The 21,638-nt window shown below is 61.3% G+C and overlaps 2 protein-coding genes across 6 annotated transcripts; one reads left to right on the top strand and one right to left on the bottom strand.

Moving 5' to 3' along the window:
• Positions 1–253: 253 nt before the first annotated feature.
• On the top strand, positions 254–4,534 carry FGF22 (fibroblast growth factor 22). The gene is given in 3 exon segments (XM_030845688.3): positions 254–758; positions 2,820–2,926; positions 3,015–4,534. Coding segments are annotated over 3 exon segments (795 nt in total). The 3' UTR covers positions 3,198–4,534.
• Positions 4,429–14,153, bottom strand: RNF126 (ring finger protein 126). Of its 5 annotated transcripts, none has more exons than XM_060297477.2 (9): positions 13,965–14,153; positions 7,627–7,685; positions 7,317–7,380; positions 7,070–7,128; positions 6,133–6,201; positions 5,989–6,058; positions 5,440–5,533; positions 5,198–5,313; positions 4,429–5,117 (listed from the first exon to the last, which is right to left on the bottom strand). In XM_060297477.2, exons 1-9 carry the CDS (start codon positions 14,037–14,039, stop codon positions 4,971–4,973), a joined length of 753 nt encoding a protein of 250 aa, XP_060153460.1. In that variant the 5' UTR covers positions 14,040–14,153; the 3' UTR covers positions 4,429–4,970. The 5 variants fall into 5 exon arrangements, with proteins under 5 accessions (XP_060153460.1, XP_060153459.1, XP_030701445.1 ...); XM_060297476.2 differs by having other exon boundaries at positions 7,070–7,233; positions 13,965–14,152; XM_030845585.3 differs by having other exon boundaries at positions 6,989–7,200; positions 13,965–14,152.
• Between the last annotated feature and the right edge of the window lie 7,485 nt (positions 14,154–21,638).

The raw sequence follows: 21,638 nt of genomic DNA, 5'->3' as shown, positions 1-21,638 counted from the left end.
TGTCCCCTGCATCGGCAGGCGGACTCTCAACCACTGCGCCACCAGGGAAGCCCACTGGCTCTGTCTTTATATCTCTCTGTCTCTGGCTCTGTCTCTCCCTCTCTTTGGCTCTGACTCCCGCCGTGTCTCTGTGGCCCGCCTCTCTCACACTCCCGCAGCCCCTGCAGGCCAATCTGGCTACTCACGGACAAGCACCGCCCTCCCCGCCCCGCAAGGCAAACAAACACGCGTGGAGGCCGGAGTGTTTTCCCGAATGGGCCCCGCCCTTGTACTGGCCCCACCCCCGTGGGGAGTCATCCCGCCCCCTGCGGCTCTGGCCCCGCCCCCCAGGAGCCGCATTGGCCTGTCCCAGACTCTGCAGGGCGGTCAGGCCGCCCTGACCACGGCCCCGCCCAGCATCCTGGCCCACCCACTGTGGCTCTGGCCCCGCCCCCGAGGCGCCCTATTGGCCCCGTCGGGCACTCTGCCCCCCATCTCGCAATGGCAGAGCCGCGGACGCGCGCGGGGAGTCAAGACCAGGCGGCGGCGAGCGGGGCGCGGGGCCATACGCGGCTGCCTGTGGCTGGGCCTGGCGTGGCTACTGCTGGCACGGGCGCCCGGCGCCGCGGGGACCCCAAACAGTCCGCGGAGACCACGCAGCTACATGCATCTGGAGGGTGACGTGCGCTGACGGCGCCTCTTCTCCTCCACCCACTTCTTCCTGTGTGTGGACCCCAGCGGCCACGTGCAGGGCACCCGCTGGCGCGACAGCCCTGACAGTGAGTAGCCGGGGGCGCTGCGCGGGGGCAGGGGTACAGGGCAGATAGGCGGACAATAACAGCAAAGGCAGCAGTAGTAGCAGCAGTGAACTGGGCCCTCTCTCACTTGAGGGAGGGTCCGGAGGCTTCTCTGGCCGTGTGGCGTCAGCCAAGTCATTTCCTGACTGGGGCCTCAGTTTCCTCAACTGTAAAATGGGGTCCAACTCACTTGGAAGGAGGGTTGGACAGTTGGGGTGAAGGTCACAGGGGAAGCTCCCAGCTCTGGTCCTGGCTCAGCAGAAGGGTCTTTGTGAGATAATTGACGTTGGGGGTCACAGGACCCATTTACAGAGGGGAAGCTGAGGCTCCCGGAAGGGCCCCCGTGGGCCCAGTACATAATGAGATGGGGGCAGAGCTGGGTTTGAACTCTGAACTCCCCACCCTGCAAAACAAAACTCAGGACCTGCCAGAGTTGGGGACCCCTCTATGTCTTCCTAGACACCCATTTGGCAGATGAGGAAACTGAGGCACAGAGAGGGCAAATGACCTGCCTGAGGTGGGAGGTGGGGGCATGGAGCTAGGGCTCCAAAGTGCCCAGAACCTCATCGAGTTGGAGTCATATCCCTGCTGCCCTGCCCAGCAAGCAGTAGGTGCTCAATAAGTGTTGGTGGAATGTATGAGGCAAGAGGAGATGAAGGGACAAAGAAGGAGGAGGAGGTTGGTGATAAGTGGGAGACCAGGGCGGTCGGTGACCCCAGGCTTGTCTCAGTCTCCCCACATTTTTGAGGCTGGGCAGGGGAGCGGGGGAGCTGAGCCATTGCTGGCCACTGCCTGAATCACCACCATTAGGGCAGATAATCACCCCTGCCCTTCCCACCTGCTTTCATCTGGGGCTCTCAAGGCCCTCATTAGGCTAACTGGACGAGGGCAAGGTCAGGGGGAGTGGCTGGGCCGGTTGCTCAGTGCTGGGCCTGGCCAGGAAGGGTGGCCTCGGGCTGGGGGTGAGGTCTGGCTCTGCTGGGTGACCTGGGACAGTCAGTGCTTCTCTCTGAGCCTCGGTTTCCCCATCTGGGCAGCGATAAGGGTGACAATGAGGAGGTGGGCTTGAGTTGAGCCTCATAAAGAAGGAGCTGGCCATGCACAAGAGGAGCTGAGTGCCTGACCCAGGAAATAGCATGTGCAAATGTCCTGTGGGACATGAGGTGAGCTGCCCGTCACCTGAGGCATCCAAGTCCAGAGTGAACACCAGAGGGCAAGGCCTTGACTCCAGATTAGGCCCCAGTGCCTGGGTGTGGCTCAGAGAGTGTGGGCTGGGGCTTGTCCCCCAGCTCTGCTTCACTGGATAGGAAACATCAGCTCAGATGGGGCAGGGCTCGCCCAGGGTCATCCATCCACAGACAGGGCCCGAGAAACTGGCTCTGCCACTTCTCAGGCCTCAGTTTTCCCCTGTGGGCACGGTCCACACCTCCCTCCAGGGGCTGCTGTGTGGGCTTGGTGGGATACAATGCCTGGCATACAGTTGGCACTCAAGCAGTGTTAGCGGGTATCATGGATGCGAACACACTGTGCTTTAAACACCCTGTGTCCCACCCCCAGGCCGTTGCCTGGGCCGTACCTCCTGTCTGGAATTGTCTCCCCCATAACCGGCCATGGCCGTGGCTAGCCGAGCTGTCAGGGTCGTTGCCGGGGGTCTACATCTGATAGCAGCAGCTCACCTGGCAGGCACTCACCTCCTCTGGCTTGGTTTTCTCATCCCTGACTAACGGGGCCCTCCCCTGGGCTCCCCGTTGCCCTCCAGAGAAAACCCTGAGCTCTCCCCAATGACTTCCCCCGACCCATCAGGGCCAGTCCTGCCTCAGGCCTTCCCCCTGGCCTGGTGTCCTTCCTCCCCCACCCCGTCACTCCCACGGCCACGGCCACTCCCACGGACCTGCGTGGTCCCTGGTGCATCCCCACGCCCAGCACAGGGCCAGGAGCACGGTAGGTACTTGGGGAATGTTCCCCACACGAATGAATGAATGAAGAGCGGGGTGGGTGGGCAAGTGGGTGGTGGGCGGGCCCTGACCCAGCCCCTCCCCTCAGGCGTCTTCTTCGAGATGCGCTCCATCCGCGTGGGCGTCGTGGCGCTCAAGGCCGTGAACACCGGCTTTTATGTGGCCATGAACCGCCGCGGCCGCCACTCCGGGTCGGTGAGTGCAAGTGCGCGGGGCTGGCTGGGGTGCGTGGGGCGCGCCCGAGTGGGGGCGTGGCCAGGGGCGTGGCCAGGGCCGCTGTGAGCGGGTCTGCGCTAAGTTCCGGGAGCGCATCGAGGAGAAGGGCTACACCTACGAGTCCGTGCCCTGGCGCCACCGCGGCCGGCCCATGTTCCTGGCGTTGGACGGGCGGGGGGCCCCGGGGCGCGGGGTCCGCACGCAGCGACACCACCCGTCCACGCACTTCCTGCCCGTCCTGGTCTCCTGAGGCCCAGGATCCATGAGTGACGGCTGGACCGAGATTCCAGGAGGCGCGCGAGCCGGGCGGGCAGCTGAAGACCGTGGCCGGGGAAGGCCCGATCCGGGCGAGCCCGTGTCTGGTTACTCAGTGGTTTCACATGCGTTGGGCGCCTGCTGTGCTGGGCACTGGGGACACCGCCGGACCCCACAGACGCGGCCGGCCCTCAGGGAGCCCCTGAGTCTGAGGGGACACTGAGCTGAGCAGGGGCCATAGGAGTCTAGTCACAAGCTGGGGTCAGGGAGGCTTCGACAAAAGCACCTGCCAGGCGGGAGACGGGAACTCGGCCACGCGGGGGCCGGGTCTGGGAGGGCACTGCAGGCTGGGCACAGCCAAGCAAAGGCTCGGACCTGGGAACTCATTGGGGTGCCTGGGGCAGCGAGGAGGTGAGGGAGCCTGGGGAACACCGACCCGCCACAGACTGGCAGGGCCTGGTCCTGGGCCACCGAGCACGTGTCACCTCATGAGGCAGAGGGGACTTCGCAGGTGGGATTAAGTTAAGGCTCCTGAGATGGGGACGACCCTGGATTCCCTGAGGGGCCCAGCATCATCCCAGGGTCCTTATTAGAGGGAGGCTGGCTGGAGGGTCAGAGGCAGAGAGAGACGGGAGATGCTGCGCTGCTGGCTGTGAGGATGCAGGAGGGGCCGCGAGCCAGGGGTGCGGCGCCTCTAGAAGCTGGAAAAGGCGGAACCGATGCTGCCCTGGAGCCTCTGGAGGAACCAGCCCTGCCCACGCCTGCATTTAGCCCCTAAGATGTAAATTGTGACCCCAGGACTGATATGATAAGCGTGTTGTTTTAAGTCACCAAGTTTTGGTGAGTTGTCACAGCTGCCCTTGGAGACGCGAACACGGTGTCCTCAGAGCCCCTCAGATCCGGCAGGGTGTACAGGCTGGGGTGGGGGTGGGGCGTGATCAGCCTCCTGGGGGTTGATCTTCCTCGGAGTTGCAGGGGTGGAGCCAAGAGGGTGCAGGGGAGGCTCCCACCCCTCCCAGCAGCCAGCTTCCACTTCAGAGACAGAAGACCAATATGGGGGGCACTTCCCAGGGCGCAGGCTGGACACTCACCGGCCGAGGCAGCCGTGTGACCCTGATGGGGGACAGCCTGTGGATGACACGCCAGCTGCGGGGGCTCGACCGGCTCACCTCCCCGGCCCGGGGCTGCGCCCCCCGACGCACACAAGTAACACGCCAACCACCTGCTTTTCTTTCTAAGTAGATGTATTTTTAAATAGCTTTCAAGATACACATATTTTCTCCTTTAAAAAACGTCTGTCAGAGCAGTTTCGTCCTTGTTTTGCTGGTCATCCTGGTGGTCCCGGGGCCCCGAGCTTGGAGTGGGGCGCAACGGCCTGTCCACGCGGTTGGGACCCCAGCCGAGCGACTCCACCCTGTCTCTCCACAGATCATGCAGGGCCGCGAGTGAGCTCAAACGTCCATTTATTTCAAAGCAGTAATAATTTAAAATTATAAAAACCTTTCTGCCGTCGAACACGTAGAGGGTGAGGTCAGAGACAAACAGGAAGGGAGTCAGACGCCCCAGGCGGCATGTGCCTAGCCTGGCCCGCCCGGCCCTGGGGAGGCCGGGCTCCCTCAGCAGCCGGGAGGGGCGGGTCCTCCAAGCCTGTGCCGCGGGGGGGCCCCCGGCGGCACCGCAGTCCGTGGGCGCGAGGGGTGCGGGAGTCCGCGGCATCCGCAGTCCCGACCCGCAGCCCGGTGCTCGCCCTGGGGGTCGGCTGGGACGCTCAGGAGCTGCTGGCTGGGTTCTCGTTACCGGGCGAGCTGGAGGAGGACGACGAGGAGGAGGAGAAGCTCACGCCCGCCAGGCCCGGGGGGTCGGTGGCCGTGTTCTGTCCTGTGAGGCTCTTTCGGCAGACGGGGCAGCTGTCGTGCTTTGTGGGAACAGAGGGGAGAGGGGAGCTGTTCAGAGGTGGGCGGGGCGGGGAGGGTCCCGGGCCGGCCCGCCGCTCACCTGCTCCAGCCAGGGCACGATGCAGCCGTCGTGGAAGAGGTGGTTGCAGGGCAGCTGCCGCACGCGCTCGCCCAACCCGTAGTCGTCCTTGCACACGGGGCACTCCAGCCCGGAGCCTGTGGGAGCAGGCAGGCCATGGGGCTCTCAGGGGGGCTTCTCTGCAGCCCCCGCCAGAGGTGTCCCAGGGGATGGAGGGCACACTGGCCTCCGGACCACTGAGAAGGCTGGGCACAGGCGCGTACCTACGTGCTCCTCGGTCACGGGGATGGTGGGGAGGGCCTGGATTTTCTCTTTGTCTGCGGGTGGGGGACCCGTGTTTTCAAACTGATTGAGGAGCTGAAACACAAGAGGCCAGAGTGCCGGGAGCTTGTTGGCGGGCGGGCAGGGCCCTCGCCCCACGGGGCTCTGAAATGCAAGGCTGGGTTACCTGCAAAAGCACCGAGGCCCCGTTTGTCCTGGCCCGACCCCCTCAGGGGTCAGAGGTCAGCTGCCCCCAGGAGGCCCAGCCCCGGGCTTCTGCCCACTCTTCTCATCTAGTGAGCGTCACTTCACAGCCGGGGCCGGCAGGCACCTCCCACGGCCGAGGCACCTCCCCAAATCCTCGCGCGGCTACAACCAGGGGACCAGGCGCCAGTGACAAAAATGCTCAGTGGAAGGCCCCAAGGTGGTCACGTCCCCACCTCACAAGTGCCACCAGGGACGCGGACGTGGGAGACGACACCCCGTCCTCCAGGGAGCACAGGCCTATAAAGTCGTCGTGCCCAGTGCCAGCCCCAGGGAGGCCCCTGTACCTGCGTGATGATCGCATCCAGGCCGTTGGCCCCCCAGGCGTAGTCCATTGGGTTTGAATGCAGGACGCCCCTGGGCAAAGAAGTCTGGGGTTCAAGTGGCAGAGGGGCCGGACAGGGCACAGGGGGACCCCCCCAGCTACTCACCAGGGGCCCAGGCCCAGGTTGGGGATGGTGGCCGGGGTGATGATGCCGTTGACCAGCTGCTGGATGATCCTGGAACAGAGCAGCCAGGCCCAAGGTTAGCGCCCTCCCAGGGAGGGGCCGGCGTCAAGGGGCTGGCTTTTCAACTGGTAATAATAAGAACCAAACACGAAAGGCGCCCAAAGGCAGTGTCTCCTTGAGGGCTGCATGGCACCTGTCAATGCACGACTGCATCCAACTCTCATTTTGCAACCTGGGGAAAGCACCGTGGGGGATCCCAGGGGCTTGAGGAACCGTGGGATCAGCCCGGCTGTTCGCGGCGGCCCTGAAACGTGCCGGCTGAGGTCACGGTGAGCCAAGGCTGTGTCCTGAGCTGGACAGGCCTCGGCCTACCTGCAGTCAAGTTCCATCTACAAAGACCCACGAAAGCTCAGCCCCGACTCCTGCAGGGCTGGGACGGGCCTACTAGGTCCTCCTGTCCTCACGACCCCGCACGCGGGAGGGGCAGGGACACTGGACACCGCATACCACTGCTCGCCTGCACCCGGGACGGCTCGTCTGGGCGTGGACCAGCGCATCTCAGCAGATGAAGATGCCCATGGGGCGGAGGCCCCTCTGAGAAGGACGATTGGGGGCGGGGGCGGTGGGGGAGGGCAGGCAGGCAGTGGGCACACAGCTCCTCGGGCCAGCCGGACCCACCGGGGAACTGCCCTGCCCAGGGGACAGCCCCTGAGCCAGCACCCACACCTCCGTGCCCACAGAACCTCCTGGAAGGATAGCTGGCTGCTCTGCCTCAGCGGGGTGGGGCGGGCTCGAAGCCCCGAGCGTCCCGCCCGCGGCCGCCCCCGGGCCCCCTCACCCTTCCAGCGTGGGGACGCCTTCGTGCCGGCCGGTGGTCCGCCTCGCGGTGAGGCGGGCGCGGGGCTGCCGGGCGCCGTACCGGTGCCGGGAGTGCTGCTCTCTCTCCCGCCGGCTCTCGGGGTCCCTGCCGTCGTCGGCCTGTGCCCCGGGGGGGAAGGTGGGAATCTCGAAGCTGTCATCAAAGATGCCGAAAGCAAAGTGCCCGTAGCCCTGCGGCAGCGTGAACAGGGGCTGGTCCACGTTCTGCGGAGAGGAGGGCCGTGACCGCGTGGATGGGGGCGCGGAGGGGGCGGGGGCAGGGAGAGAGGCCACTGCTCACCGCTCACCTCGAACGGCTGCCGGCTCTGGTCCGTGGGGGCTGTGGAGGGGGCCGAGCCATTCTCTGCACTCCTGGGAGGACAGGCGCCGTCAGCAGTGGGACAAAAGCAGGACCCCCCCCTACCCATGGGCCTCAGGCCGCCTTCCACAGCCCCTGCCCAGGGCCCGAGGCAGGAGGCTGAGGAACCTAAGGGCGGAGGTCCAGCCCAACCCCCACCCAGGTCCAGCCGCTGGCCCTCGTCACGGCCCCCCCGTCCCCCCTACCAGGTTCGGCCAGCGCACCCTCGGGCCAGGGGTCTGTGCCGGGGGCAGCCTTACCTGGTCTCTTCTGGAAGCTCCTCGATAAAGCCAGACTCGCATCTTGGGCAGATGTAATCCTGCAGGAGGAGAGGGCAGCGAGCGTGATCTCTGGGCTGTGGTAGGGCCAGCATGGGCGTCATCTCAAGGCCCTGGGTGTGAACCCGCCAGGTCCGGCAGGGCTGGCGCACAGACGCCCTTGCCCTTGGCTACGGCCTCCGATGCTCCCCTCGCAGGTGGCCTCCTCGACCTCCCATGTCCCCGAGTCCATCAGCCGGTGCTCCCCACAGTGACAGAAGTCACAGTTTCAGGGCCTCCAGTCAGCCGCATCCATCAACAAGCTAGTTGACGTGGGTTCAGCAAACTCTCCCAACTTGGGGGACACGAGAGTGTTCTGTGACACCCTCACCCACACTCGCACAAAAAGGAGGGCGGGGAGAGTGACTAGCGGGGCTCCAGGACTATCTGGGCCTCGGAGCAGATCTGCTCCCAGGAAGGTGGCCACCAAGGGCGGGAGGCACCACCCAGGCAGAGGGACCGGCCTGCGGAACATTCTGGCAGCCCCAGCATGCAGCCCATGACACCAGGCTGGAGCTCGACTCCATCCACACCGGCCACCTGCCCTCCCAGCCCTTGCTTTCTCCAGGCCGGACAGCCAGCGGGCAGAGACCATGATGTTCCAAGGCAGCGGAGAGGGGGACCTGCCCCAGGGACGGCAAGACGTCTGAGCACCAAAGCCGCCACTCTGGCCCAGAACCGGGCCCAGGCCACACGTGTCCCAAAGCCACGCAAACAGGGCGCTGAGCCGCGAGCGTGAGGTCCTTCCACCCGAGGCCAGCCGCGTACCCACGGGGAGAGGCGCGGTTCCTGGAGGCAGAGGGCACCGCTGGCCTTGCCACCCTCTGCGGGGAGCGACGCCGGGGTGCAGCGGGCACGGCCCACCCTGCGGACGGCGGGACCATCACGGTGCATACCGTGTCCCCCCACGTGCCCCGCTCCAGAAAGCAAAGGAAGGTCGAGGATCAGAGGACGCTGTCTGAGCCACGGGGAGGGCGGCTGGAGCTGCACAGGTGATGGGGACTTGTATCCAGAATACCTACAGAACTCTCACAATTCAACAACGAAAAGACAAACACCCTGGTTAAAAAACGGCCAGACAGAATGGCAGTGTGATGAACTGGAAGATCGGGATTGACATACGTACACTAACATGTATAAAATGGATAACTGATAGGAACCTGCTGCATAAAAAAATAAAAATAAAATTCAAAACTTCAAAACACACACAAAAACCGGACAGAGGATCAGAACAGACGTTTCTCCCAAGATAGACAAGTGGCAACAAGCCAAGAACAGACACACAACACAGGCAACAAGGAAACGCAACCCGAAACCAGCGGGACACACTTCACACCCGCCCCGGACGGCTGGACCCACAAAGCCAGCAGGGACCAGTGCGGGGAGGAGCTGGAGGAATCGGAGCCCCTACATAGCCGGTGGGGGCGTGAAACGGGGCAGCGTCCTCGGAAAACAGCCACAGTCACCCCACGACCCTGATTCCACAGCCAGGTGCCCACCAGAGGCAACGGAGACGCACGTCCACAGCAGCCAAAGGTGGACACAACCTAAGTGTCCACCAGCGGATGACGGACAAACACCACATGGTCCCTCCACACACGGGAGCATCACTCGGCCACGTAAAGGGGTGAAGCCTCGACACTCACTACCACGTGGATGGACCCTGACAACAGGATGCTCAGTGAGAGAAGCCAGACACAGAAGGACACACAGTGTGTGATCCATTGATGGGAAACGTCCAGAACAGGCCAATCCACAGACACAGAGAGTGGACTAGTGGTTGTCAGGGGCCGCGGTGACAGCTGATGGGCACAGGGCTTCTGTTTGGGGTGATGGAATGTTCTGGACTTGGACAGAGGTGACTGCTGGCTTCAGGACTCTGAGTGGACTGAACACACCAACGTGTATGCTTTAAGTGGGTGGTGTATCGCAATAATGCTGAGCCAGAAACAACAGGGATGGCAGTGCTCTGCCCTCCTGAGCAGGGGCGAGGGGCCCAGGGGAGGCTCCCCTACACAGTGAGTGGCCATGACAGTAGTCACTGGCGTGGGATTTCCAGGGCCGGCGGGGACATCACTCAGGGGCTCCTCCTAAGGCCCCCCAGCCAGCCCTCAACCTGTTGTTTATTTCAACGTTTCACAGGATGCAAAACGTGGCCACAGGAGGCTTTGTGATGGGTGACCAGGGTTCTCACCCCCTCTGCCCAGCCCCCGTGGGGAGGGCAATGGACACAGGCAAACGTGGCTGCAGGTGAGTCTGTGGTGACCGAGGTTAGGAAGCTGGGAACCAGACGGCCCCTGAACACAAGCTCACAGGCAAGCTAGGACTCTGGCCTGCCCACACCACCAGGGTCTGATCTAGGTCAGCAGGCAGGTCCAGAACCTCACTGGAGCCTGGCAGAACCCCCGTGAGAAGCATCTCTCTCTCTCTCTCCTGGGGACCCTGCCTGCCCCAGGCCCGCACCCTGCCCCAGGGTGAGCCTGGAAGAGCCAGGGCGGGGCCGGCGCCACACCCTGCTGGAGATCGGGCACCCCCTCTTCCACTCTTGAGGCTCGCCACTGCTCCTGGGTGCCTGAGAGCCTGTCACCTCGCCATTCTCTGGAGTCCCTGTGTCTCCCTGAGCCCAAGTGCTCCCCACCTCACCTTGCAGCCCCAGAACAACCCAGCCCGGCCACGCCCACTCCCAGCTCCGCCCATCTCTGGGCCTCTGCCATCCCCTGTCCCCTGTGTCCCCTCGATCCGAGCAGATATCTACCTGGCTTGCTCCCTCTTGGAAGCTGGGTCTGCTCAAACATCACCTCCCGGCTGCAAGCCTCGGTCTCCCCATCTGCAAATGGAGGGTGGCCTCAACCCCAGGCTCTGGAATCCGGCAGCCGCGGCTGTCCTGCAGCTCAGTGCTGGCTGTGGTCAGGCCCTGCTCTGCGCCCTCCATCCTTGGAGAGCCCCACGCCCTGAGACTGAGTGGCCTGGCTGAGCAGTGCTCGCCCCGCACCCAGGGATTCAGGCAGGGCCCCGGGCTCTGCTCGCAGGCGGTGGGGAAGGCCCAGACCCTGATCTTCCAATGCTCTCCTCCAAGGGCGTGTCCCTGAGATTTTTATTACATCACTGTGTAATAAAAGCAGTGGAAACCCTGGGATGGAGTGCTCGCCCCCCACAGGGCAGGGCCTGTCTCCCTCGCAGAACCCTAGCTCGTGAGCACCTGTTCCTAGCCGAAGACTCCTCATCTTGAGGAGATGGCCGGCAAGAGGGCCATCCAGTCATCATCACCACGGCAACAGCGCTACGTTTACTGAGCGTTTGCTCCCTGTGCTCGGCCAGCTGGGGCCCTCAGAGACAGGCCTCACCCTTCACGCGCCCTTTCACACCACGTGCAGACCCAGGGTCCCCGGCCAGGCGCGTGTGGTGAAGCCGGGGACGCTGAGGTGGGAGCTGGAGAGATGCTGGCCTCGGCGGGCCCAGGGCCCCCAGAAAGGGTTGGGGCGCAGAGCTGCGGGGGGTATGTGAGCTCAGGTCCAGATACAGACCCGACGAGACTCCCCACGCCCCTGCAGCCCCTCGTGCTCCCAGCCTGACCTCACCAGCCCACAGACCCCAGGGGCAACCCTCCTCAGATGTCACTGGGCCCACCCAGACCCCGTGGGCAAGTGCCCCTGCCCCGCAGCACTCTCTTCTGCGTCTTAGCAGCTGCCACACAAAGCGCATTCACGCCCCTCTGTCCTCCCCAGCGTCTGTGAGCCCCACGCATGCTGCTGAATGCCGGGGTGCAGCACCGTCCCGGGGCCTCGCATCACCTGGGGCCCGCTAAGTGCCGGCAAGCGCCCATCGACGTGACACATGGGCCCACCCTGCCGGGGGTGCGCCTCACTTCAGCCTCCAACGGCGCCGGGAGGCTTGGAGGTGCAGCCGGGGAGCCCCACAGTGTGGCTCTGTCTGGCACCCCTCGTCCAGCCGCCCCTCCGGGGCTCAGCCCCCTGCTGCACCCCCAGACTCCCGCCCTGTGGGGCAGCCCTCATCTCTGGGCCCCTGGGTCTCAACTCCAGGCGCAGGGCTGAGCCTCCCTGGGCCTCGGCAGCAGCGGGGGAAATGGGCGCCCTCGGCAGCAGCACAGCACGCCGGGTGGGTGGGGGCCCAGCCTGCTCCCCAGCGGCTCTGTGTGGAGGACAAGGTGCGGGTGCACAAGGCTGGGGACACACACGGGCCTTCTCTCCTCACCCTGATGGCCCTCCGAGGCAGCTGCCAGGTCCTGTCCCCGTCCTCCGACCCTGCTCAGGGACACTTCTGAGAGGAAGACAGGGGTCATCCACAGGACAGCAGGCCTCAACAAGGCCACCCGTGGTGGTGGGCCAAACCCCAAACACCACCTGGTCCGCCCACCCGCGGGGCCCGCCCGCGGACGCCCCATGTCCACCTCGTCCCTGGTGCTCCCGTTTCCTGGGGGAATCGAGTCTGGGCCTGCGCACCTGCGCAGAGGCCTCCGGATCGGCCAGCCGGTCTGGTTCCTGCTCCCACACGCCCGCTCCAGGCAGGCACCAGCCCCTCCCCGGCTTCCCGGGCCCCCCCTGCCCACGCGTGCCCGTCAAGCACAGGGGTGCCCTCGCCAACCCGTCTGACAGGCGAGGAGACCGAGGCCCAGGGCGTCTGGGCTGCTGGGAGGAAGCCTGCGGGCAGAGGGCCGCGACAGCAGGTCAGGAGGAGCAGCTCAACACCAGCCAGCGTCTCACTGCACACCAACCTCAGGCCGGTTTCCCGTGAACAGAGGTCCGTGCTGGCGGGCGGCCGGGGCTGGGGGGCAGGGGTGGTGGTGGTGGCGGGGAGCGCATTTGCTGGTGGGGCACTTCCAACGTCACCACGTTAAGAGCCCACCTTCCTGCCCCCGAGAACACCAAGTGCGCCCCTTACTCATAAACAGACACCCACTCTACTGGGCCTCTTCCAATCCCGTCCCAAACTCCACGCCGGTCCCCTCCCTGCCATTATTTGCGCTTAACAGAATTTACCAAGTTCCCGATCAAATATTTGCCAATCGCTTGTTCAGCGTTGGCTCCCTATAAACTGGGAGGGCAAAGGTCATGGCTACCTTGTCACCACTGGATCCTGTGACTAGGAAAAACCCCGCTAGCCCAGTGACAGTCGGAAAAGATCAGGGTCCTTCGGGGCCAGGACCCGGGCCCCAGGCTGGCCCCAGGAGGGGAGGCCAAAACAGCTAGCAACACAGACTGCTCGGCCCCAGGCTTCCGATGGCTCTGGACAGGCCACTCTGGGGTAAGCCTGAGACCCAGGGCCTGTCCAGGGCTCACAACAGCTGCGAGGGGCTGCGTGCAGCTCCTCCAGGCTGGGGACTGTCCTGCGACCAGCCCCTTCCTGCCAGTCGAGGAAACCAGACCCATTGCTGGGGCGTGCAGGGAGCCGGAAGACGCAGAAGGAGGACTTCTTCCGGGACGCTGGAGTGGGGGAGTGGGGCAAGTCTCAGCTCCTCAAGTCTGCTCATGCACCCAGGGTTTCGATTTATGCACCCCCGCCAAGCCCCTTGCCTCTGGAAGCCACACCACCTCTACCCTTTCTCTCCTCCTGGGCCCAGGCACTCCTCTCCCCTCCAAACCCTGACTCTAGCTCAGTCTCCTCTGAAGCTGGGATTATGTCCACCAACTCCTCCTGCCTCCCCCAGAAAAGCCCACAGCTGCAAAGGCAGGACTAAGAGCCTGGCTCTAAAATCAACCAGGTGACCAAGGAGAGCTGGTACTCTATCAATCGTTGCCACCTGCAGCTCCTTCCCCTGGTCAACCGCACCGCCCGCTTCTTGCTCCCCGGGAGCTAGCCGAGCGGCAAATGCCGGGAGCGGGGCCGCCGTGCCTTCAGTCTTCCACCCGTGCAGCGGGGGAGGGTCGGCCGGGAGCTGGGGCACTGATCCCATCCTGGACCTACCGACTCGGAACTTCCGGGCTGAGAGGTCTGGAAACCGAGCCTTTCACGAGCAGCCCTCCCGCGGCCTCCACCCGGGCGAGGGCGCAGGGCCCACCTGGGTGCAGGCCCCCACCCCCGGGAGGCAGAAGAACGCAGGATTGGGCCGCCGTCGGGCCCGGGAGAGCGGCGACTCCCTCCCACGAGGCGGCCGCGGCGCCGACCGCGCTCGGGGCCGGCCCCGTTCCCTCCCGGCCGCCGGCCCAGCTGCGCCACCAGGGCCGCCCGCTTCCGGGCCCTCCGCGGGGACCTCAGTTTCCCCGTCCGAGCCAGCTCGCCTCAGGCTGAGGCAAAGGCCCCCGCCCGCCTGGCCTGGGCCTCACCGGCAGGCGCGGCACGATCTCGACCGAGCAGCAGTGACAGAAGTACCGTCCGGGCTGCGGTGACGCCTCGGCCATGGCCACCGCCGCCTCCTCCGCGCCGCCCGCCCCCCGCGCGGCACTCGCCGCCCGCCGCCGGCCGTTTGCTGCTCCCTCGCCGGCCGACGCTCCCGCGCACGCTCCCGCAAGGCACGCAGGGCACGCACGGCGTGAGACAGGGAAGGGCGGCGGAAGCGGAGCAGGCGACGCACGCGGCGGGCGGTGGCCCGGGCGACGGTGGCTGCCGAGGGGCAAACTAGGAGCGGGCGCAGGGCCGGGGCGGGGCCAGGCTGTGGGGATGGCAGGGGGGCGGGTCCTGAGGGGGCGAGGCCGAGTACCCTTGGCAAACCTGGATCAGGGCCCGGGGTGGGGTTGGGGGCGGGGCCGAAGGCTGCGGGAAAGGCCGAAGGCGGGTCTTGGGCGGGTCCGAGCCCCTCCTCTTCTACAAATCTACAAAGGTCCCCGCTTCCCTCATTATTGCTCTTATTGCCAAGTCCCACCTTTCTCTTACCTTTCTGTCCTCACTGTACCTGGGACGCTCTTGAGCGTTCTCACCTCCGGGCCTTTGCACTGGCTGTGCCCCTACCCGGTGCACCGTTCCCAAGACACCTGCGTGGCTTGCTAACCCACACGTTTCAAGTCTTTGCTCAAATGTCCATCTATTGAGGCGCCCTCCGCAATAGCACTCATTTCCGCCTGATAAACTGTAGGGTCAGCTCCACAACAGAAGGGATTTTTGTATCTTGTTCCCAGCTGGACTCAGAACAGTGCCTGGCACACAGGCAATCCATAAACATTCGTTGAATGCATACAGACAGGAGACCCATTCCTTAATCAAGGAGGGCTGCCCTCCCATGTCTCAGTGTGGCACATGGGATAAGAGAGTCTGAGGCCTGCCAGGTATGGCCTTGTTTCCATGATGTCTTCGGGTGAGAAGAGGGCAGAAAACCTAAACCCCCCAAAAAATTAATCAGCAGGCCAGGGTCATTTCTGAGGTTAGTTCTAGGCCAATCATGCACTTATTTCTTTATCCACTCGACAAACTTTCATTGAGCTCCTGTAGTATGCCAGACCCTTTGCTGGGTGCAAGGACACAGCAGGGGCAATCACAGACTCAACAGGCAATAAAAGCGGTTTTCTGAAGTACTCCATGTCTGGAGGAGACAGAGCTGGTTGCAGATACCCTCCAGCCCCGTGAGGTTGAGCCGGAGGATGAGTCCCTAGAGTAGACTTGGTTCAGCCTGGGGAGACAGACAGGACTTCCCAGGGGAGAGGACACTGGAGCCAGGGCTTTGAAGAACGAATAGGAGTTGGTTGGAGTTGCGCTTCCTGCTGAAGGGAGCATTGGAGCACGAGTGTCAAGGAATTACAAATTGGAGCCTGTGTATAAACGATTTTGAATGTCAAGAGACTAGGAACAGGGACTTGTCTGCCAGCCACCATTTTGTACCCCTCAAGGCTCAGTGATTCCAAGCCATTCCTGCTCTGACCACCAGAGAGCGCCCCAACCCTGTTGCTGGGAAACCAGGCAACACCCACCCACCCCTGCCCCGCCCCCCAGGATGGGCCTTTTGCCTCAGGCCGTTAATGCCTAGCCCTGGGCTTTTTTTGCACCGAAGACATACATTCATTCATTCATCCTAAAGAAGTTTGTTTTTTTAGTGTGGGTTTTCTTGTTTGTTTGTTTGTTTGTTTGTTTTGCCGCGCAGCTTGTGGAGTCTTAACTCCCCAACCAGGGATTGAACCCTGGGCCCTCGGCAGTGAGAGCACATAGTCCTAACCACTAGACTGCCAGGGCATTCCCCATCCTGCAGAAGTTTATGAGGTACTGCCCAAGAGGCCTTGGAGTTAGCGGGCATGCGTTCAAATCCCACCAAGTCACACTGGCTCTGTGGTCCTGGGCAACTCGCTTAACCTCTCTGGGCAGGCGGCAGAAACTGCCTCTCAGGGTTGTGAGATTGGATTAGGCTTGGGGCACCTGTGGGTACCCAAAACACCTCCTCACTGGGCCCTGCTGCCTGTCCTGAGTTTATCTGCCCCTCTCCCACCCCTCCCCAGCCCAGTCTCATTGGCCCCCATGGGTAGGCCAATCTGTATCCCACCTCAGGGCATTTGCCTGGTCATGCCCTCTGCTGGGAGTGCCATTCCTACCTTCCCTTCTCTTTACCTGCTTCTCATGAGGCTGCCCCTACCCTATCCTGGGGGAGCCCACATCTCCTGCTGCACCCGGCTGCCCAGTGCCTTCTTCCCTCTCCCCCTGCCACGGCCACTCCTGGATCCAGGAGTTATCAGTGGTGTCTCCCAATATGTGAAGCCAATACCCTGCATATAGTAGGTGCTCAAAAGCACCTCAGCGCCAGGCCTGCACAGGGTGCTGGGGATACAGTGGGAACAAGAATATGGGGTTTTGTATATAATAAAACTAAGAGCTCAGGATGTGCCAGGCCTGAAGTTTAATCCTCACACAAGCACCATGATGTGGGAAAAATGAAGACTCCCATTTTACAGATGAGGAGACTGAGGCTCAAACATGGTCATATAGCAGACTCCACCATTGGACCTCTGGGTCTGGGCTACTTGCCCTGCTGGTCACCCTGGGACTGGGGCATTTGAATTCAAGAAATCGGGCCACTGTCTGCATGTGATCCAGTGTTCCTGAGGTTCTTGGGCCTCAGGCATCCATTTGTGACTGGTGGCCACCTTGCTGCTGCCACTGATGGGACAGACTTGTGAGGGGTGCCCTGGCCACCCCAGGGCTCTCTGATTGCGGGGTGCAGCGAGACACAGGTGCCTCCTGATGGGTTCTCAGCATTTTCTTGAAAAGTCTTTGAAAGTGGATTATGAGGTAACCCCTCAGGACAGAACCATGTCACACACACACCCCGCCCAAGTCACTGACTTGGGTTCAAATCAAGCCTCTGGGAGGGACCTTTGGAGGCTTTGGAGCTGGAGAAAGCAGTGCTGTTACCCACCTTGCAGGCAGGCCACCGCTCCACCGAGCATTATTTCAACAGGTATGAGTACACTGCTATCTGCTCATGCATTTGGGGGTTTGCTTTCTATTCTTTTATTTAAATATTTTCTTATGTCCTTTTTTCTTTATATTTGTTGGTTTGTGTTTTTTATTTCTATTTTTCATTTGCTTTTTAAAAATTAATTTATTTTTGGCTGCATTCGGTCTTCGTTGCTGCACGCGGGCTTTCTCTAGTTGCGGCGAGCGGAGGCTACTCTGTTGTGGTGCGCAGGCCTCTCATTGCGGTGGCTTCTCTTGTTGCGGAGCACAGGCTCTAGGTGCGCGGGCTTCAGTAGTTGTGGCTCGCAGGCTCTAGAGTGCAAGCGCACGGGCTTAGTTGGTCCGCGGCATGTGGGATCTTCCCGGACCAGGGTGCGAACCTGTGTTCCCTGCATTGGCAGGCAGATTCGTAACCACTGCGCCACCAGGGAAGCCCCATTTGCTTTTTTGTTTGTTTGATTTTGATTTCTGTTGATACTTTTTGAGTTGTGCTTTTTCCTTTTTTTCACTTTTTGGGGTTTTTTTTGCGGTACGCGGGCCTCTCACTGCTGTGGCCTCTCCCGTTGCGGAGCACAGGCTCCGGACGCGCAGGCTCAGCGGCCATGGCTCACGGGCCCAGCCGCTCCGCGGCATGTGGGATCCTCCCGGACCAGGGCATGAACCCGCATCCCCTGCATCGGCAGGCGGACTCTCAACCACTGCGCCACCAGGGAAGCCCCACTTTTTAATTCATATGTTTTAGTTTGTGGAATGGGTTTGTTTTTTAACTTTGTTTTTTATTTGTTGGTTTGGAGATATAAACACACACAGTAATTCCTCAGAGTTCTGTTCAAATGGCCTGACGTGGACCCCTGAGTCACCCATACCCAGACCAGGACCCAGGACCCTGCAGCCCCAGAACCTCCGATATTCCCCAAGCTATTCCCCAGGAGGGTAGTCACCATCATGTTAGATCAAACTTCCTTCATTTCTAGCTGCTCAAAGAATCTTTCAGGAATAAGCCGTCAGAACAGGGACGGGGAAGCCAGTGGGGAAGATGGATGCCTCCATTCTCTCTCTCCTGATGAATGTCCCTTGAGCGCTGCTCAAAAGTTGTTACTTTAAACAATTTCTAACTTGCAGAAAAGTTTCAAGAATAATACAAAGGGTATTATTGACCCGGGCGTCCTTGACCCAGACGCCCCAGTGGTTGACATTTTTTGCTCTCTCTCTGTGTCTGTGTGGAATTTCAGGCAACGTTACTGCCCCCACGCCCCTTTATCCCAAACACGACCAGGCGTACTTCCAAAAGCAGGCCTCTCTCTTACCTGAAACAGTAGCACGTTTACCAAATTGGGTAATCAGCTTTCAGGGCTTTACCAAGGCTGCCCCACACCCACACCCACCCCCGCAAAAGGGGGTGGGGCCCCTCCACCTCTCAGCCTGGCAGGGACAGAGACCACCATGCAATCCCTCAATCAAGATGCTGGTGGAGGATCGACTGTGAGCCAGGAGCAAGAACACAACCGGGATGCAGCAACAAATGTCTGCGAAACTAGCCACGCTCTCAACAATACTGAGCGCCGTGATGCGCAGAATAAAGGCCCCCAAATACGTCTGATTTCAGCTCCTGTCGGACTCCTGATCTCCAGAAGTAATAAATGTGTGCTATTTTCAGCAGCTAAATTTACGGCACTTTGTTAAAGCAGCAAACAGGAAACTCATACGTCAAGCTATACTGGGTCACCTCCAGACACAGTCCGCCTGGGCTTTTGTGACTTTCCTTGAAACCCCACCCCCAACAGGCCATTGGCCAGTGCTGTATCACATGGTTGTGCCTGACAGCCCGTCAACTCTGTTCAACCAATCAGAATTCACCTCTGGGCTGAGGGCGGGCCCTACCTTCTGCCGCAAACGTGGCCGCCAGATTCCTGCGTAAAATCCCGTTATCTGCTGTAGGGAAGGGGATGGGGTGGGGACATTCGGGGGTAACGTGGTAAAGTAGCTGCGGGAAGGGGCATGAAGTGAGCAGGCTCAGAAGCAAGGGCTTCAAACCCAGGCCGGCAAGCCTGGACTCCATCCAGGGGCTATGGGGAGCCATGGGTGGCGTTTGGAGCAGGGACCGTACGTACGATGGCGGCGTTATAATGCCCAGCTCTGTTCAGAGATCTCCCATGCTATCTACCGTGGCCGAGTCTTCAGTGCTGCCTTGGTTATCATCATATGCCCCATTAGGGAACAAGCAAGGCCTTGCTTCCCACAGCCTGGAGCGTTTCACGTCTAGTCCAAGGGCTGCAGATGCTAAGTTCATGTGGAGTCTATCACAAGCATTCTTCTGGCTTGAGTAATATGGGATCGGGTGACCCTGAGCGTTCCGGACCAGGCCACGCATGACCTGCGTCCTGGACGCAGTGGCACATCAGGGTGTGTGTGATTCCTACAGCCCCTGCAGAACCCGCTGCTCTGGATTCTAAAGGCTCCGCTTGAATAAAATGTAAACGGGCTTATTGTAAGCTGGTTTTGTCCACAGCAAGTGATAGAAACGCCTCTTAAACCAGCTTTATCTAATTGGGGAGGCGGAGTTCAGGCACAGCTGGATCCAGGACCTCCAAGAACAGCACAGGGCATTGCTGCTGCCTCTCTTGGCTCAGTGTCCCACTGCGCCGGCCTCTCCCTGGCCATTGGCAGGAGCCACCTGCAGCTCCAGGCTCACACCCCTCTAGCTCAGGCAAGAAGTGGGTGTCCCTTTCCCAGCAAAAGTCTCAGAGCTGCCTCTTCCTGGTTTGCTGAATGTCCGATGATTCTAAGTGGTTGGGCCTTGGTTGGTGCCCACTCTTGGGGACATTTGAGCTGGGATTGCAGGAGATGATCTCCCAAAGGAAAATCTGGTGCTGGAACCGGAGCAGGGATGCCAGCCACAACCTGGGGGCTCACCCTGATTGCTCGGGGCTCAGCACATGGGTCCTGGAACCTTGCTTACCTGGTATTGGCTCCATTCCCGACCTTGTGGGGCTTTGTAACGCATCCACCCGAAAGTCACTTTCCTTCCTCCAGCCTCAGTTTCCCCCTTCTGTAAAATGGATGCCTGCCTTACAGCATTGTGGGGAACGGCAAAATACTTACCCATTCTTAATTAATAAGGATCTCTGCACCTTGTCATGCCCCTACCTTGCACCAGGCATTGTCCCTGGTGTCCTGGCTGAAATCTGCAGTACTAGGATCTGTGCCCATTTTACAGATGAGAGAATGGAGGCATGGAGATGTCACATGTGGCTTGGCCAGGGTGGCACAAACTGGACTGGGCTTCCACCAGATGCCTCCTTCTCCCTCCAGGCCTCAGTCACCTCCTTGGAAACCTTCCTGCTCCTAGGGTCTCTGTCCTGCGACCGTTTTCCACCAGGGCTCACTCTCTCGTTTGTCTCCAGCCAGGCAGGGACCATATCACTGCGACACTGAACCCCTTTGTATTAGCTGCTGTCACAAATCGACACAAACTTGGGGCCTTAAAACAACACAAATTTTTCTCTTCTAGTTCTGGAGGTCAGAAGTCCAACGTGGGTTTCTCTGAGCTAAAATCAAGGTACTGACAGAGCTGCATTCCTTTCTGGAGACTCCAGGGGAGAATCTGTTCCTTGCCTTTTCCAGCTTCTAGAGGCTGCCCACATTCCTTGGCCGGAGGCCCCCTCCTCCCTCTTTAAAGCCAAAAACAGCAGATCAAGTCCTTCTCATGTTGCATCTCTCCAAACACAGTGGGGAAGCGCTCCACTTTCAAGGATCCTGTGATGACACTGGGCCCACCTGGATAGCCCAGGATCATCTCCCATCCCAAGGGCCTCAACTTAATCCTATCTGCAAAGTCCTTTTGCCGTGGGAGGTGACATATTCACAGGGTCCAGGGACCCACATGTCTCAGGGGGCTGTATTCGGGCTTTCTCTTACTTGTAGCACACACATCCCATGACTTCTTTTCCCATCCCTCCTTCCCTCCCCCACTGTTCAATCTAACAATGTAAATGTCCTCCTCTTCTGAGAAGTCTGCCTTGATCTCCCCAGGCTGGGTCAGGTCCAGCATCCTCCATCACAGCTCTGTTTATGTTGGACTGTCACTGTCGGTTTCCCTGGGGTGGTGAGCAGGGACTTTGGGGAGTCATGATGGGTATGGGCTAGGGAGGAACGTTATGGCAGGCGCCTGGGGTAGGAAGCAGGCTGCAGGCTGGGTCGGGGTGGTGAGGAGGGCACAAATGGGAGATACTCAGAAGAGGGCTCCCCAAAGAGGGCCATGACTTTTTTGAGGTCACCCAGTGCAGAGCCTCTGGGCTGGGGAGACACGCCAGGCTGGGGAGCAGAAGGCCACTGGCCGCTGGCCTCAGTTTCGAACCCACGCCAGGCCGACAATGGCCCTTTTATTTGCACAGCTCAGGACGGGGTGGCTGAGCCATGGTAGGGTCAGGTCTCGGCCAAGGTCACCCTGTCCAGCCCCTGCACACCCTTGCTGAGAACACAGGGTCTCATTCCTGCCCCATTTCCCAACAGGGGAGAATCTCCTTGGACTGTCAGAGGCCAAGGCCAGGTAGAGACAGCTGGGTGCCCTCCCTCAGTGCTGCTAGGAAGTAATGCGGCCCTTGGCACTGCCCTGGGGACACGGG

Source organism: Globicephala melas, chromosome 3, assembly GCF_963455315.2.
Source record: "Globicephala melas chromosome 3, mGloMel1.2, whole genome shotgun sequence".
NCBI lineage: Eukaryota > Metazoa > Chordata > Mammalia > Artiodactyla > Delphinidae > Globicephala > Globicephala melas.
The sequence above is the reverse complement of the archived record's forward strand: the minus strand, read 5'-3'. Positions and strand labels throughout refer to the sequence as shown.